The sequence below is a fragment of the Epinephelus fuscoguttatus genome, linkage group LG11 (genome assembly GCF_011397635.1).
Source record: "Epinephelus fuscoguttatus linkage group LG11, E.fuscoguttatus.final_Chr_v1".
NCBI classification, from domain to species: Eukaryota; Metazoa; Chordata; class Actinopteri; order Perciformes; family Serranidae; genus Epinephelus; species Epinephelus fuscoguttatus.
In genome coordinates, this window is record NC_064762.1 from 31161023 (window position 1) to 31179318 (window position 18296).

Below are 18296 nucleotides of genomic sequence, written 5' to 3' on the forward strand. Positions count from 1 at the left end.
ACAGCTGATAGCAGGAATGAGCAGCTAGTAGCAAGAGGGAAACACAAACCTGAAAAACACTGTAAAGATGAGCAACTGGGGAGACAAGGAATTGCTCGCCCTCCTTGCCCTCGCAAACGAAGAGGCCATTAACTGTCAAATGATGGGAATGGTGAAGGACGGGCCAACTTTTGAGAGAATCGCCGATTCACTCACCAGTCGCGGCTTCCCTCTGAGTATGTCACTGTTTATGTCACACGCTGAGCTACATGTTTTGTTACTTGCTCACGCCCCCCATTGCCCCAAAAATGGCACATTCTGTAGGAACAAAAGTAGGTAGGCGGCATTTCGCTGCACTCCCCGATTTTGTTTTTATACTGCCAATGCTGAACGAAAACTGATTGGGCTTTACTCCAAATTTGCACAATTCCTATTTAAAAAGGGCTTTAGTTTGACCCATCCACCACACCTCCCACTCACCCTTTAGGGGCTTCTTCTGTAGTTCTACAACATTACAAACACTTTGTTGTTATTTATGTACATCATGCTACTCCCCCTTCTGCTCCTGTAATAACTACTACAGTCACTGGAGGGCGCTGTCTTGCAATAAACTTAAGTATGGTTCATACAAAGCTGCTTGCACAGTCAATCTATGTAGTTGTGTTTTTCGGTGGGAGTGGGCTGAAAGTAAGTATTGATGGATGTGTAGCACAGTGTATGTCGCCATTTACCAAACTTGGACCCAATTGCACTCTGGTTCAACTCAACCAATTATATTATTTCTGATTCCAAAGGAGCTCTGCCTCTAAGTTTGTGGATCTAAAACTACTGGTGGCATAGCTGCCACTTGAGCTATACTTTCATATTTCATCTCGATTGCCAAACAAAGTCTTCATGTTAAATTAGCAATTGTTTTCTAATTAATTCTGATCTTAACATTTAAATTCTGGTAGAAATAGTAAATATCAGTTCCTGACTACATCAGATGTTTTTTGTCTGGAATTGTCCACCCATTGGTTAATTACTGATATCGTCAATATTAAAATGACTGAGTTACACTCTTGTAAACTGTGCGGTAGAAATGGAAAGTTGTGATGTGCGTACGCTACAATGAGCTAAGGGAGCTATAGGAAGGGGAGAATGACAGTGCAGAAGAGAAGGATAATTGGATAAAGGATAAATGGATCTCTTACTCTGGGAGGCATCTGTAAACAGCAGTTATGCTTTACTGGGGCCTCTTTCTGTGGCAGCGGTCTCTACAGGAGAGGGTGTACAGAGAAGTCTATTAGCCCGCTAGACATACGGAGGTGTCACAAGGCTTCATAAGCTACACCGAGATAAATAAAAAAACACACAGCGTCCGCCTTAGCAAGTTATTTCCCCTCAGGATCTGTTCACACTGCAGCTGAAAGTTTCCCCAATTCCATGTCTTTACAATAAAAGACAAAACAAAAAATCTCTTTATAGGCTCAAATCAAAATGTCTGTTACTATTACAAGTGTATCTCTAATCATCGACTTGAACAATAATCTCAATGGCGTAAAGAATAACAGACATAATGCTGCCTCAAAATTATTTTGAGCTGTAAGTGAAGGGCACTGAGTCAAAAATGGATATGACCTGTTTTTGTCATATTTTACTGTGCATGTTGGTGATTTCCTATTATTAATGGGTATCTTATATCCTTGAGAACTTATGAACGCACAAAAGTCCTGCAGTGTGAATGGAGCCTTTGATTCACTATGTTTTTTTCCTGGAAACAACAGAAGGGAAAATTCTACCAAATTTTCACTCTGTCCGACGCAATCAACTAATCTACAGAAAGATTGCATGGTAATCTGAAAACAAGCTATTTTAAAGAATCTAAACGAGTAAAAGTGAGCAGGATTTCGATTTTGAGAGCATTAAAGATCAAATTCCTTGTTAAGATAGACATGTTTCTTGCAGCGTGATAGGAAGCAATCCCACACATGTATGAAAGGACAAGAAGCCAAGAGTCCAGTTATCAAGCAACTTGGGTTCATACTGCTTAAAGAGAGATTATCCAATTAGCCCCAGTCTTCTTTCTACACTGAGACAACATGACATCAAAACAGCCATGAGAACTTCACTCAAACTAAAACAAAAGACAGGGCCGTTTCTCTATGTGAAATTCTGTGAGGTATTGTAAAGCACAGAAGAAGCACAGCATGGACTGCTGGGGAAAAAAAGAAGAAGGTGGCGAACAGAAAGAAGCAGATGAGAAAAAACCTGAGTGTGACGACTTTAACACCTCCCTGGATTAAAACTGTGAGCAGTTCAAATCTTTTACTGTCCCACAAAGAAATTTCAACGTTTAGAATAAGGAAGGAAACAAATTTTGCACATTAAATATGAAACAGAGAAACATCTCCAAACTCCCTGAGATAAACTGATCAGGTCACTGAAAATAAAGGATCTTTTATTTCAAGTTAAGAATTCTGCAAAAGATCTCAACTTTAATAAATCATTTGTCTGTTATTTAGTCAGAAAATTGTATTGTCCTCAATGCAAGACCTAAAAAATCTGTCAATGTAACATAATACAGATAAGATCTACTCGACCGAAATTAATACAAGACAAAGCTCATGAGTCTATATACCACAAAATATTACTCTTTAAGCTTGTAACTTTCTTCTACTTGAAGCCTAACACTATATAAAAAAAATGTAGTCTTAACAAACCATTCGCCCAGCGATACTGTCAACTTATTTCTTACCATGTGTGGAAGCTGGATGTTAGCTAAGCTGTTGATGAGCGACTGGCTGAGGTTGGCCAGCTCATGCAGCAGCGAGTCATTCTGCTGCTCGATCACCTTGTTCTCCTCCTCGATGGACTTCAGGTTGGTCTCCATAGTAGTGATCTACCAGATGAGGAAATCAGTTATCAGCAGCAGTTACTTTCTTAGAGGTCATTTAATGGAGAGACAGAGGGAATGAGCAAGAGACCAATTAAATTCCATCGTACCTACCACTCTTCTGCTCTTCCTATCTATTAGTAGGATACTAAAATACTGTTTTTATTTACTCATTAATTTAATTTGCTTGATTCTGCTTTGCCATTTTTTAAAATCACTTCCTTCAGCTTTAACCTATACCCAGTAAGGACGTGATTTCCCTTAAATGCTGCTGAAAGGCTTTTAATGTGAAACATTTGCACAGCAAGTGTTTCATTTAAAGCAACTAAAAAAACCAAGCAATAAAACAGCAAAGTTGACATAATGTAGAAAATGTAAACAGTATTTATGTGAGGAACTCTACTTTATACTAAATCTATCTAAAAATAATTGGAAACTGGGATCAGATAAACAAGATAGATGTCTCACTGAAATATATTGTGCTTTATAACAAAGGGGAAATCAGGAGTAAAGGAATGTCTCTACCTTACACCTGTTTTAAATAAAGGCCTAGATGTCTCTGTAGTTGGGGTAAATAAAGGCCTGGATGCTATTTGACAATTTACAGCAAGTTGATTCTCTAAGGCTCTCTAAGATCTTCCATATAAAAGGCCACATCATCTGTAAAATATTGGCAGTGAAAAGTTAATTCAACAGAGGGTCTCCCTGTCACTCTCTTCTTGTGCTGTAGTGAATTCAGTTCACATATTCTACTCACATTAATGTTTGTTTATATTTTATATAAACCCCCTGGTGCTGGGAATAATTACTTGGTTAATTAACGTTTGGCCTGTCAAAGAATTCACCAGACTCTGGTTTATTTTAATCTCTTTTAATCTTTTAAATCTTTTAATCTCTACCCATGTACCTAATGTATTAATGCTACAGTAAACACATACACTCCAAGGCCATCTTACTTGTGTCCTCAGTTTTATCATGTCGGACTCCACTTGATTGTTGGACTCGTTTAGATCTTTGATTTCTTCATCCAGCTGTTTGATTTCTTCATCATTTTCGATCCCTAACACCAAAGAGATGATTTAATTAGATTCAAATATGTTTTTTTTCCTTCTGTTTCAGGTCAGGGTATGGCTCTGACCTTTGCTTGCTCTTTGCTTGATTGTCAGCATCTCCACGCCACTCATTCTGGCCTTCTTCATGGCCGAGGTGGCACGGGGACAGCCAGAGAGACTGGAATACAACACAAACACATTGATAAAAGCTTGACTTTGATGGATTATCAATCAGACTGTAAGCAAGGAAATCAATCTACATTTTGGCAAAATGGTCATCAAGATTAACATCGCAGAGTTAAGAAAAGCATTCAGTAAAAACAGTTATAATAACAAATACAAATTTCTGTAATTTAGTTGAAACAGAATGACACAGAGCCACGCCCACCTCCGGTGGGTCAGGAAGCTCCCGCTGACGTGTCCAGAGCCATCGCAGCCTGGGGTCGGGCAGCTCATGCCATCCGTCTTGCCAGATTTCCAGACAAACTGCGAGCCATTGACGTAGCTGTCCTTCTGCCTCTTTGCCGCCAAGGGGCAGCCTGACGCACTGCGGTGGGAGGCGTACTTCCCTGTCACATGACCCTGTCCATCACAGCCCGGCACCGGACACCTGAAAGGAAGAACAAACACAGAGGTGTCACAGAGCTTGAAATAGGAAATCCATCACAGTCAGCATTAAGTTGCCTTTATTTGGTTTTTCTAACTAGCACAAAGAGCTTTCAAAACTCTTCCTGGTTGGTGCATTCAAAGGACAAGATTCATCAGCTCCTTTTTAAAGCAAGAAACACTCAAAGTCATGTTAACCTTATCAAAACAATACTGAGTGTGAACTGCAGCTAACTCTCATTGTATACAAAAAAGAAACTGGGAATGATACATCACACATGCAGAAGAAAATCGATCAAACTGCCAATTTGTAATGCCATTGCAAATTAGACTTCATGAGGAGAAATCAAAATGTTTTCCTGCTTGCAACTCCATTATCAAGCAACAACATAACTTAAATAAAAACCACCTCGCAGTTGTATACCACCGTGAACCAGTCAAGTTGCAGTTACAGTTTTCACCCATGTCTGTCCAGACTCATATGTAGCCATGACAGTTGACAATGCTTCAACTATGAATGCTCTTGCAAATAAGCTATAATTTCTAAAAGGTGGATCCTGCACACACATTTCCCCCTAGCCAGCATGGAAGATATGGAAGATATATACAATCAGCACAGTTTCAGGGTGGGCACCCAATTTAGTGTCATCAATTCAGTATCCAACCAAATGTTTCTCCTTCTATTCCTGAGATATGATGTTAAGTAATAGCCAGAAAAGTGTTTTTGCATAACATTATGATGTCACAGTGAAGCTGACCTTTGACGTTTTAGATAGAAAATATCATCACTTCATCATTTTATCCTTGAAATGTTGCTATAATTAGGGTATAAATTGTTACTTCAAAAAACATGTTTGGGATGTCACAGTGACCTTTGACCTTGGAAAACCAAATTCTAATCAGTCTTTGTTGAGTCCTAGTGGATGTTTGTGCCAAATTTGAGGAAATTCCCTCAAGGCCTTCTTGAGATATCACTTTTACAAGAATGAGACGAATGCATGGCGACAGTTTCCCTTACCTTTGACCATCAAAATCAATTCAGTTCATTGTGAGTCCAAGTGGACGTTTGTGCCAAATTTGAAGAATTGTGTCTTAAGGCGCTCTTGACTGACAGACATAGGCAGAGGCATGAAAACTGTTGACGAAATGTTAGCTATAATGTTGTCTGTCTTGAGTAAAAAGTCACTGCAAGCTGATTTACACAGGAATTAATTCACTTTAAATCTCAAGAAACCTTAATACTGACAGATGTTTTGGAAAATGTTTGACAAATGTAATGACCTATGACCCAAATGACCTATGTATATGCAAGATCTAGTTGTTGAGATGAAACAAAGAAAGAAAATGGTGCAGTTTGTTTTTTAAAAGTATCTGTTCAGGACTCATTTGATAGAAGGAGGGAGGATGCACAGAGTCACCTCCAACCCTCTCCTCCACCCACCTCCTCCTCTCATCGGCCTCAAGGCCACAGCGGTGCAACGACGAGCAGGACAAACACAGCTCGCTCTGCAGATGACACCTCCTCGGCTTCCAGACACTCTGCTCTGCCTCCTGCATCCCAAAACGCCCTTCGCAGTGACATTTGTGCTGATTAGAATGAGCCAAGCGTCGGTGGGGCCGCTCCCCAGCCGAGCTCAGGTTAAGCTTAATTATGATTCCACTGTTAACGATGATGGCGGATGGAACAGAGGTGGCAGCAACAGCTGGCTGCAGACTGACACCAGCTGAACTTATTATTCACAAGGTCGTATTGGCTTAACATTATGGCTCTGCTTTAAGGAAAATGTCAAACGCTCACTAGTGCTAACCTTTAGTGGACTCGGCCTGCTGGGAGCGGGAGGTGAAGTGGAGGACTGACCACAGCTCCTCTCTAAAATATTCTTTCCTAAAGTTAGAAAGGTCAGTGCACACAGGCAGCATTTTAAGAGAGTAGACGGATGAATCTGTCAGCATTATGACGGACAGAGAGCTGTCAGTGTGGCTGATTTAAGTTTTATTTACACACCAGAAAATATTCATCTTGTATTTATAGAAATTATATAAAAAAAAAAAAACTGTATCAATAAACAAAGTTTGGTAGGTTTCAAGGGGCAGATTTTTTTTTTTTTTCAAATTTGATTTTAAATTCTTTTTTTTTAATTTTAATTTTAGTTAGTGCTGGATTAATCTATTAGTCAACAGATTATTTATTGTCAACAAATTTTCTGACATTCTGATGTGATGAAAAGTATATGGCTTCCATGAGATAGATGTGAGGAGGTAATCTGAGAGCATAATTTAGCAATTGAGGGAATAACATGAGCATACTGACTGCAAAAATGACTAATCTGAGAGTAAGGTTTCTCACAATTCTCTGCTGACACACTTCCCAGGCTTTATATCAAAGCTATAAAGAAACCTTACTTGATTGGCTCTTGGTCGTCCTTGTCTTCTTTGCTGTGCAGGATTTTGATGCCGCTCTTCTTGGCTCGTGGACAACCTGACAGACTGCAGGACAGGAAGACATTTTTAATTTTGAAACACACGTATAGTGGAACTCCATGAGTAGCTGCGGGCAGTTGTAGTGTGATGGTAACCTGTACCTCCTGTGGGAGGCGTAGTTTCCTGTGATGTGTCCGGATCCATCGCAGCCGGGGGTCGGACACCTGAGGTATAAGCACATGGGTGAAACAGCGTCTTGGTCATGCACCATGAGCTCAACCCACATTTGGACTTCATCTTAACCTCCAAACTGCTCATTCCTGGTCTTGCTTAGTGGTCATGACTGTAGCCCTGTCCTGAATATGCTCAGAAGTAAAGTGACTTTGTAGATTCACCTGAGTTCTTGGGAGTTGGTCGTCATCATTCCGCGGATGTTCTTGTCGGCCAGCTGGCAGCTTGACAACCTGCAGGAGGGAAAGAGACACAAACTGAGCACAAACTTAACTTGACTCTGATTGGGTTATTTATTTTTTAAAGGCACTAGCAATAAGTTTATGTTCATCACACTAATGTAATGACTCAACTTATTTACTTCAAGTCAGAGTTTTTGTTTTTCATCATTGAGATAAGCAGCTTTATATTAAAAAATAAGAAACACATACAATTATTGTATACCTCTGGCTACTGTATCATGTTTCTAAATGTATGTTTATATGTATTCATTTATGTACTGCATGTTGTCAAAGCCAGTTTAACATGAAGGGACTGCAAAGTGAAGTCTGGTTGGCTTTGAGTACCTTGAGTACCCTTACACATCTCATGACAGCACTGTGTTAATCAGATCACAGGTAATAGTGAGTCTTACGTGATGAGCTCCTTCTTGCTCTCCTTGCAGGGCGGGTACTTGTGGTGTTTGGGGCTGGGCATAGTGACCTCAGCAGGGTAGCGCTGCTCGTCCAGCAGCTCCTGGAAGGGATCCAGCTCGTCGCTCTGGTGTAGAGACGAGAAATAAGCAGACTACGACACGTCACTATGACATCTGTGTTAACACATTAACAAAGCAGGCTGCAGTTCTACAACATTATGTTTCCATTTGAGGCACAGATAGCTCGTACAAAGAACATCCATATTATCAAGTTATTTAATGTAGTGTTTTTCTAATCTTACTTTCTTGAACACTTGTTTTTAGAAGGAGAGGCACAACTCACTGGTAGATTTTTCATTTGCAAGACTTAATGACATTTTATTGTAAGACACATTTTTTTTTTTTTACAGTTTAGTGTAATTTTATCCTCTGTGGGACAGCTTATAATTAATTTCCCCTTAACTCCTAACGGGACATATGAGCGATCACAGCCGTTCTGTCGCATGGCTGAACATGCAGTTTTGTGATAATTTAAGCCCTTTTAAGCCATTAAAAACTTTCAAAAGTCACTGGAACACAAGAAACTTCCTTCAGTTCACTACTGAACTTTAGGAAAATGACCAGCACTGTTTTGGTGTTTGCTTTTCTGATGATCAACATGATTAAAATGTTCCATGATTACATTTTGAAACTGTGATGACGAGAACCCTGCAGCTACTCTCAGCTTTTTTAAATTAATTTATTTATTTTTTTGTAGTTGTTTTTACAGTAGTGATGCATGTTTGTGGCAAGGCTTTTATATTCCCATAGTATTGACAATGAGGAATAAATAAACATAATAATGTCAATATTAACTTCAAGCCTCATCTTTGTTTAATTACACAGAATCTGTTTGTTTTGATAACAAAAAATAAAGCTATGATCTGAATTAGAGCTGAAACAATTAGTCAAAAGACAGAATAATCAAATTTTTAAGCCACTTTTCAAGCAAAAATGTGAAATATTTCCAGCTTCACTGTTGAGAGGATTCACAGCTTTTCTTCTTATGTGATAATAAAGTCAATATCTTTAGGTTTCTAACTACATTGGGTCTGGGAAATTAGATTTTATAGAACAAAAGAAAATAATAGTTGCAGCTGTGATCTCATTATAAAAAAGCCGACAGAATTATGAGCAAGTGCAGCTGCCATTGGCTTCTGTATATTTCTGATACGGACCAAGGAAAACCTACTAAGGCTGTAAATGTACTGTTCAGTTAACAGGACACATAGGACAGCCTGACAATCTCAGCATTATACATGTTTGGCTGCTTTTGAGAGCCTGTTTATTTTCTTAATGTCATTATATATCCATGTATGTATTGTTTGATTCAACACATGATAATGCTTCAGTGAACTGTATCAGTCCCAGTTAACCAGTTCAAAGTCCTCCTGCACCAGTTGAACTCAGTGAACAGGAGCCTTTGTGGCTGTGTAGCACTGCAGTCTGCTCTGCAGTCCACACATCACACCTCCTCAGTTGGGAGCAGAAATTGTTCAGGACTGTCTGGAGAAAATCCCATCAGCCGGCAAGCTCCAGGCTCCGGCCTCCTCTGCAATGTCGTGCTTCATTAACAAACGCAATTACTCTCCTGATTAAAACCTTTCACTTCAGCGCTCTAAATCCAACGAGGCAAATGTAGCAATTTGCTGCATGGATTGCTCTGTGTGATATCAGATCTGTGAGGATTTAAAGCGTGCAGATGATCTATCGTGTTTTACTTATGTATTAGTGGTGTAATTCAGCATTTTAATGCACCATGCTCAAGCTCCTGAAGCGTTCATTCAGAGAGCTGCTGGATCTGAGCTGATGCAGTGCAGCCTTTCACCACAGGAGAGCGCAATGAGCCTGCTGGAGGGACGGCTGAGTCTCCCCTATCAACCAGAGTGATTCATCAAACTGCTAAAAGTGAAATGTTAACTCCAGCAAAAGTAAAATTACTTTTACTTTTACTCCTACACACACACTTACAGAATACATGTTATCTATCACATTTATTTTGAATTTAATCAAAAGTTTTGAAGTGATTGCACAAAATGTTATTAAAATATACATGTGTAATTCAGAGTAAGGCGGATCTACTATTAGCATAATTAGCAGCACAAACCTAAAGCTGGCATGGGTTGAGTTTGCAATCACTTTTCATGCATCTTCACAGTCTGCACCTGTCAGTGTGGTCCTAGAGTATAACTTGTCTACATGTTGGATTTACATATTCAAAACTTAATACAATCCCATATGTTTTTTCTTTTCTTTTTTTTTAATTCAAAATAACATCACAGTGTAGGCTACAAAAATATTTTTTTAAAGAGGGGCCAATGTAGGCTTCTGTATGGAAGCCCATTTTCACCATTGTGATGAAGAACTAAGGCATTATAATGAGAAACTTTTGCAAAATAATTACATAGTATCTCTAAATAATGACTTAGTATCTCTAAATAATGACTAAGTATCTTAAAATAATGACTTGGTATCTCTAAATAATGACTTAGTATCTTAAAATAATGACTAAGTATCTTAAAATAATGTCTTAGTATCTTAAAATAATGACTTAGTATCTCTAAATAATGACTTAGTATCTTATAATAATGACTTAGTATCTCTAAATAATTACTAAGTATCTTAAAATAATGACTTGGTATCTCTAAATAATGACTTAGTATCTCTAAGTAATGACTTAGTATCTTATAATAATGACTTAGTATCTCTAAATAATGACTAAGTATCTTAAAATAATGACTTGGTATCTCTAAATAATGACTTAGTATCTTAAAATAATGACTAAGTATCTTAAAATAATGTCTTAGTATCTTAAAATAATGACTTAGTATCTCTAAATAATGACTAAGTATCTTAAAATAATGACTTAGTATCTCTAAATAATTACTAAGTATCTTAAAATAATGACTTGGTATCTCTAAATAATGACTAAGTATCTTAAAATAATGTCTTAGTATCTTAAAATAATGACTTAGTATCTCTAAATAATGACTAAGTATCTTAAAATAATGACTTAGTATCTCTAAATAATTACTAAGTATCTTAAAATAATGACTTGGTATCTCTAAATAATGACTTAGTATCTCTAAATAATGACTTAGTATCTTATAATAATGACTTAGTATCTCTAAATAATGACTAAGTATCTTAAAATAATGACTTGGTATCTCTAAATAATGACTTAGTATCTTAAAATAATGACTAAGTATCTCTAAATAATGACTTAGTATCTTAAAATAATGACTAAGTATCTTAAAATAATGACTTCATATTTCTAAATATTGTCATAAAATCATAATAACAAAGTGTCTCAAAACAATGAAAACTTTCTTTATCAATGACTTTGTATCTTAAAATAATGACTTTTTGAATTTTCTCCCTAACTCTCTAGGGTTAACACTTTGCTGTTAATAAATTAAGTTGCTTTAAAATGTCTCTTATTCTCCTCTATAGTCAAAGAATTTGTTTTTTTAAAGCACTCTTATGTGTAATTGTCACAAGTTTAATGAATACGTATCCTGCTCTGATTAGGGTTATCTTCTGTCACTTAGAACATTTAAACTACCTCTTTGCAACGGCTGTGGCACCTTTTCTTTTTCTATATCATAGTTAATAAAACTCAACAATATTCTATTTCCTTGAGAGTAAAACAAGCCCCTACAGCACCGTCTTTGTCTTTGGCCTTTCCTTATTATTTGCAGTGCTGAACTACGTCTATGTAGCGGCTCCAGGGTGAGGAATAACAACAATAACTGCGCTGTGATGTACAACTTTGGCAAGCACTGTCGTTCTGTGTGGTCTCCATGCCTTTGGTTAGTGAAGTTGTACATACACACACATACACACACTGGACCTTTCCAAACTCACAAAATTCCCTCTTATGTATGTAAAGTGATGCAAAAATTATGCGTACTAGCAACCAGAACTACGCCCTCGCAAAATAAGTCCACAACTTCTCCGTCGCGCTTTTCTGCTATGCACCAGGGGACAAGCATCCCTTTAAATAGCTTATAAAGCGTAATCATCTCTTAATCTATGCGCGCACCCTTTAATATAAACTCTGGGTTCCTTAAATCTCTCAATTTCATGCTTCAAATTATCCTTACTTGGCATGATTAGGGGACAGGCTGCCTAAATATTAAATTAGGTGCTTAAAGCCTTTAATCATAACTATAAGGGCAGAGCGTGGAGCATGAGCAGCATTTAAAGCTTCAATTTGGTCTAAAATTGATTCCATTTTTACATTTTCATGTCACTTATTCAATGCCTACCTTACATTCATCTTCCCATGAAAAGTTTAGGGTGGCTTTAAGGTTCAGAGTTAAGTGATTTTATTCTCTCTGCCTCCACATCACTGAACTTTAGAATAGTTTGAACTGAAGCTATTGTACAGAGATCACCCCAAGAATCCATTAAAATGTGTCGGTTTAAATCAGCTCATCTACAAAACTCACTGACTGATCTGCAGTGCCTTTTGTCAATATGATGCCTGTAAACTTTGAACTATAAATAGCATGATGTCGTTTCTATGACATAGACCTTCCCGTTACCTCTTTGTGGTCCTGCTCATCCCCCAGCCGTTTGATCTTGGTGTAGTCAACTGGCAGGTCCCAGCAGTCGGTGTCGCTCAGCTGGTAGCAGCGACTGCTGAGAAGAGCCTGCCGCTGGGGCGACATCGGCTGCAGGGGGGTTAACACCGTCCCGCTGCCCTCTGGACCGCCGGGCTGTCCCGCAACATCCACAGCACCGCTGTCGTCCATGTCGCCAACAGGGCTCTGATGGAAAGAGAGGCAGACAATCACTTGTGTAGCAGTAAACAATTAACAGTGGTTGGTGACAATCCTGAGGGTCAGTATCTGCCTTAAATGTCAAAATTGGTCTGGCTTTCATGTCCAAGATTGACTTTAAGTAGTCTCAGAGTACCTGGACCATGTCTGGGTCACAAAAAGGTGTTCATATTGCCAAAGCGTCATCTGAACTGATCCCAGATTTAGATTAACTCCTACATGAAATCACCCTTAACCCTCATTTTATTGCGACTTGGGCCCTTTTTTCATGGTGTTGTCCATCATTTTTGTCAGTAATAATAACATTGTACTCACCAAGTTGACTGCTGAGATCTAGAAACACGGAAAACATGGGGAAAAAGAGAGGTTTATCCAGATTATCTAAGATACTTTATTTAGAGGTAAAACAGCAAGTAAGTACACTTTAAATGTTAGCCATAATCTCTCGTTGCTGAGCAGAACTGTGTGCAAACAAGTATGCTAAGTACAGCAGGTCAAAGTTGACCGTAGAGATGAGTCTGTAACTGTGATGGACGTTTAAAACAGACAGTTTGGTAACATTTAATAATCACTGCTCGAGTTTCTTCACCTGTCTGACTTCTTTTAAGTGATTTCACCATGTTCTCAAATCTTAACAGTTACCTTGGTGGGTACAATGTTATTGCTGATAGAACAAAACGAAGACTACAGTTGTAATAAATATGAATTATCCTATAAAAACTCACCATGATGAACATGAGTCAAACTTTATTTGATATCTTATATATAGTATTTCTTGCACATATCAAAATAATGTTCTGATAGTAATATAATGTTTATTGTTTCATGCTCTTGTGTAACTGTGGTGTGTGAAGGCAGACATGTTTGTGCACACCGCCTCAGACTACCTGTGTCAGCAGGTCCTGGGGTTTCCCTCCCAGAGCGTGCGGGAGCTCCCTGCACCTTGTCGACAGGTTGAGGATGGCCGTGGCCGCCATGTGGGCCGCCTCCATGTCGTGGGTGTAGTCGAAGCTGCTCTTACTGCAGGTGCTGCTGGCGCTGCTTCCTCCTCCTCCTCCTCCACCACCTCCTCCTCCGCCACCTCCTCCTCCTCCTCCACAGCTTAGGCTGCTGCTGCTGCTGGGAGCGTAGCTGCTGGTCGTACTGCTGGCCGGGCTTGACGTCTTACAGTAGCGTTTGGCTATGGGGAGGCGCGCACACACGTATGGTTTATTTGTTTGACTGGTGCTGGCTTTTGGCCAAAGTGTGCAGCAGATGGATGAAAAATTACAGAAAGAGGTTCTGTTGTATTTAAAAACTAGACTGATGAAGGCAACGAGAGACAGAATGGTGATATTCTGTATTCAGACCCAAACCAACAGTGAATGTATCAACTACTGAGTTTCAAGTGTGTATGAAAGCCTGATATATCTTCTTCCTCTGTGCCATAGAGCTCCACTGTTATCCAAAAACTATTAAAAACACATCAATGAGCCGCACTGTTGCACTGGGTGACATGTTCCTTCATTACCATGGACACACACACTGTAGTTTATTTTGACTCAGTTCCACATGCACCATCCTGCTGCCTCAGATACTCACAAGAGCACCAAATGTGGATTAATCCGCCACTGAAAATAGTTCCCAACAAATTCACTCTTTCCTCCTGTTTGAGTGACATTTCCTAAAAACTACAATGACCACCTGTTTTTGGAAATTCTGGACTACATATTAAAGCTACATGTATGAGGATTTAAGTCTTCAGTAGGAGCGAATGGGCCTGGAGCCACAGACAGTGGTAGAGAAGTCGGAAAGTACTGAGAGATGGACAAACACATTGTTGGTTTTGCTCTTTTCATGGGATTTGTTGACAACAGTAAGAATATAGAATAACACCAGGCAAGAAGAGACACACAGAGAGTCAAAATATGACAGGCGGAGGTAAAAAGAGAGGCAGCTGTAGGGACAAAGAACAAGGGAGAAAGCCACAGCGATTGTATGCTGGTGCGATGGTGAATCGGGGCTCGGCAGGCTGGAGTGATGCTGATGGAGGGAAGGATGTTGGAAAGGAGGGAGGGAGTCGTGACGGAGAGGGGAGCGCAGACACCTCGTCTAAAAAACCTCCCTCTTGCCTGCGTCTCACTAATGGCTCCCAGCCAAAGGAACAGGGCTCGCCTCCATTATCTCTCTCCTGTTTCACAATCCCTCCATCTGCACCTCCTCCCTTCCTCCATCCCTCCATCCACTGCTCAGAGGAGGCAGGCTCTTGGCTTGGCATTTCCATAACTCTGCTCTGCTTTCACTCTAGCCATGTGGAGAGGCGGAAAACACCGGCGTTTTCAGCGCTATAACAAAGAGAATACACTGAGTGCTGAGTGTGTGTGTGTGTGTGTGTGTGTGTGTGTGTGTTATCAAGCTTTTGTCGTCAAGTACAAAATGTTCTTGCTAGAATAGGAAAATGAATAGAAATCCTTCATAGTGGTTTTATTCCCTAAAACTGAGACAAAGGACTGATAGTAAATCTATTTCAGTCCACCTGGTGTTTTTTTGCTCATTTTGAATTTATAAGAAAAATTACGAATAAAAGCACCATGATTTTAAATAAATGTTTTTTATGTTTGCCAGGGGTGGAGAATTCAACATATCCAAAAACATAAATTGGATTTAGACTGACTGTAGCAGATTTTTCAGATAAATAATGACGCTGTGACACCTGCTTCTTCTTGTTACTACTTGTTATTCTTCTTCTAACTTATTTAAATTCCAGCATTGTACTGTAGATGCAGCATCTGTGTTGTTGCCACCCACTGTGACATATTTCTTTCCACCAGCAAGCCAAAAAAAAGAAAAACAAGAACACCACACCTCCTCTGAACAAAGGAGACAAATAAATGACATAAATGATAAATGATGGCACATCCCCAGACTGTGAGACAGACGATTTAGAATTCGATCATCGTGTTGATGTGCGTTCATTTTTCTTACCATCGTATCCCTTTGGGGAGGTGTCTCGCCCGTGGTGGGATTTGGTCGACGGGCCTCTCTTTCCATAGCTGCCATGCTGACTGTCGTAGCCACCGTAGTCGTAGCTGGTCTTGGAGTATTTTTCCAGCTCCTTGGCCAGATTGGATCGTGGCGTGCTGGTGGGAACGTTATTTTTGTAGCCATACTGAGGAATCTCCAGCTGCTTGACGAAACACATTGGCCTGAAAGGCAACCATAAGGGAATTCTCTGCACCATTCAGCATCCCTGATATAAGCATTATGTGTTAATATAATTGACATGTCTCCCAAAGCCAAGGTGACAATCAACAAGATAACGTAGACTGTGGGTTCATAATGTATGCTGGAAATCTGACTGCACCATTCAGCATCCCTTAATAATACTAATTAGCGGTTTACCTGCATAACAAAACACACTGGCTCAGGAGGAGAATGTCTGCATACTGCTACTTTCTTTGCATTATTTGACATGCCTGCTATCTGTGAAATATGTAAATATAATCAAAACATGGTTCCAGGAATCTCAGGAAATAGGAAACCATTTAGCATCCTTCATTTGAGAGACAAGAAAATGGAGTCTAAAGATATGTTCCAAAGCCTTTTTGTCTTGTGAATATTTCTAAGAGGTTGGGTTGTTACTGCACTATTTTTCTTCCCCAGTCAATTAAGGTTAGTATGACCTACAGCTGCTTCCCACCATCACAAGTGTGAAGAATTTGCTGCATTTACTACACCATTTAGCATACCTGATTTAGGTAACATTGTTAAATATAATCTACTGATATTTTCCCATCCAAAATTGCAATGAACAAACCAAGGGATGTGCTGTATTTATGGCTTATGCTTACATTTCAATGTCCTATTTGGCATCCCTAATTAACATATGACAGTTGGAAGTTAAGCTGCATTGACCAATATACTCAGAAAACATATTCAGTCTGCTTCCACATCTTAGGAGACAATCAACAAGGACAGTTAATTTGTTTTCTATGCTGGTTATCTACTAGCTATTTGGCATCCCTGATCTAAGACATCTTCAGTTTTCACAGTACTATTTGGCATCCACAGTGCACCAGAACTGGCTGCACATATGTCTGAAAGCTGTTTCAGAATCCATGTTGGCTTTAAGGACAGCACAGAAAAGGAACATTTTAATGTGCTGGTGACTTCACTGCACTATTTGACATCCCTATTTACAAGACACACAATAACCTTTAGACACTTGCTAAAGCCTACTTGTCTTATGGAGCTTTTTGAGAGGATAACTGGACTGTTTTTGTTTTGTTTTGTTTTGTTTTGTTTTTTTACAGTTTTTCCCCATGTAAATAAGATTGACATTATCTGTAGCTGCAATTGTAGGGATTCAGCACGATTAAGAATGAGCACCATTCGGCATCCCTGATTTAACTGAGTATGGTAAATGTACTCCATAGCTGTTTCCCAAACCAAAAAGAAATAAGACAAGGTAGGCTTTGTAATTATGGTACATGTTCAAATCTGAATGCACCATTCAGCATCCCTCAATAATACATGGCAATTAACTGTACGCTTAATGACAAAGCAGATAATTTTTATTAAAACACGTTATATAAATGTCCATCTAACTCTCTAAGTGGGAGGTACCTGAGGACACGGTCTGATGTCTGATTGGTCTTACTGCCGCTGTCAGTCGGGAGGCTCTTCTCGTGGACCTTCGCCATCTTCTCTGCGGCAGCAATGGGACAGCCGGACAGACTGGAGGAGGAAGCGTGAGGATGGAGGAGGGGGGGAGAAAGCACACGGCCTGGTTACATACTGTACTGTACACACACACACACACACACACACACACACACAGCATCTGGCTCTGAATGAAGAGTGGTTCAGCTGTCAGTAACAGCAGTTCAATATGAATTATGGATTTAATATGGCCTACTTCATGATGACTGCATTACGGGTTTACTGACTGATGGCTCGTGACTGATGCACTGACTAACTGGTTTACAAGCTGAGGGTTAAACTGGTTTTCTAGCTGACTAACTGGTCAACTAGTGGGCTGTTCTGCACTAACTGTCTGACTGCTTTATAAATTTCACAGCACTGATGAATTCACGCAACAGAATTGTTGCTGACTCATTAACGAACGGACTGGTTTACTGGTTCTCTGACTGCCTGGTTATATACTGGCTTACTGGTACAGTGACTGTTCAAACTGTACCTAACCAGTTTGGTACTAGTTTACCATTTTACTGACTACTGTTTACTGACTGGTTGACAGACAGCTGTAAGCAAAAAGCAGTGAAGACTGCTCCAAACAAACACTGTTTTCTCGAGGGACAAATGTGTTACTTCACACCAACTCCCAAAGACGAGCATAAGTAAGCAACACTCTCTAAATTTGTATCAAGTTCAATTTTTTTTTTCTGTCTACAGTCAAGTGTAACCCCGCAGGCAGCTATGCAGATGACACAAATCTACTACTTTCCATCAGCTGTTATATCTGCAGTGATTGTTTAAATAGAGTACATTACACTTATTTACTGTAGCAGCTGTGTTGGCCCTAATTAACATGGTTTCATTCAACCTCCACAAGAACAAAGGCTGGAAGTTGCCAACAATTGTAAGTGCATTCCTTTTAAACAAAAAAGTAAAATACAAGTCAAAAGTGAGAATAGAAATAGTCCTGTTAACGTAGGCTGACGTGTACATAT

General features: G+C 39.4%; 1 protein-coding gene across 7 annotated transcripts in view; it reads right to left on the bottom strand.

The window, feature by feature from the left end:
- The window catches only part of myt1la (myelin transcription factor 1-like, a), a 78117-nt gene that overhangs the window by 5215 nt on the left and 54606 nt on the right, over window positions 1-18296 (bottom strand). For 3 of the 7 annotated variants that reach the window (XM_049590558.1, XM_049590559.1, XM_049590557.1), the window contains 14 exons: window positions 17230-17340; window positions 15589-15809; window positions 13512-13804; window positions 12940-12957; window positions 12388-12612; window positions 7799-7950; window positions 7329-7397; window positions 7095-7157; window positions 6916-6999; window positions 4295-4516; window positions 3993-4084; window positions 3811-3914; window positions 2717-2860; window positions 1173-1235 (listed from right to left, as the gene is read on the bottom strand). In XM_049590558.1, coding sequence (XP_049446515.1) covers window positions 1173-1235; window positions 2717-2860; window positions 3811-3914; window positions 3993-4084; window positions 4295-4516; window positions 6916-6999; window positions 7095-7157; window positions 7329-7397; window positions 7799-7950; window positions 12388-12612; window positions 12940-12957; window positions 13512-13804; window positions 15589-15809; window positions 17230-17340 — 1861 coding nt within the window. The remainder of the gene's footprint in view (window positions 1-1172; window positions 1236-2716; window positions 2861-3810; window positions 3915-3992; window positions 4085-4294; window positions 4517-6915; window positions 7000-7094; window positions 7158-7328; window positions 7398-7798; window positions 7951-12387; window positions 12613-12939; window positions 12958-13511; window positions 13805-15588; window positions 15810-17229; window positions 17341-18296) is intronic. The other 4 variants (XM_049590561.1, XM_049590562.1, XM_049590560.1 and 1 more) reach the window with 4 other exon arrangements.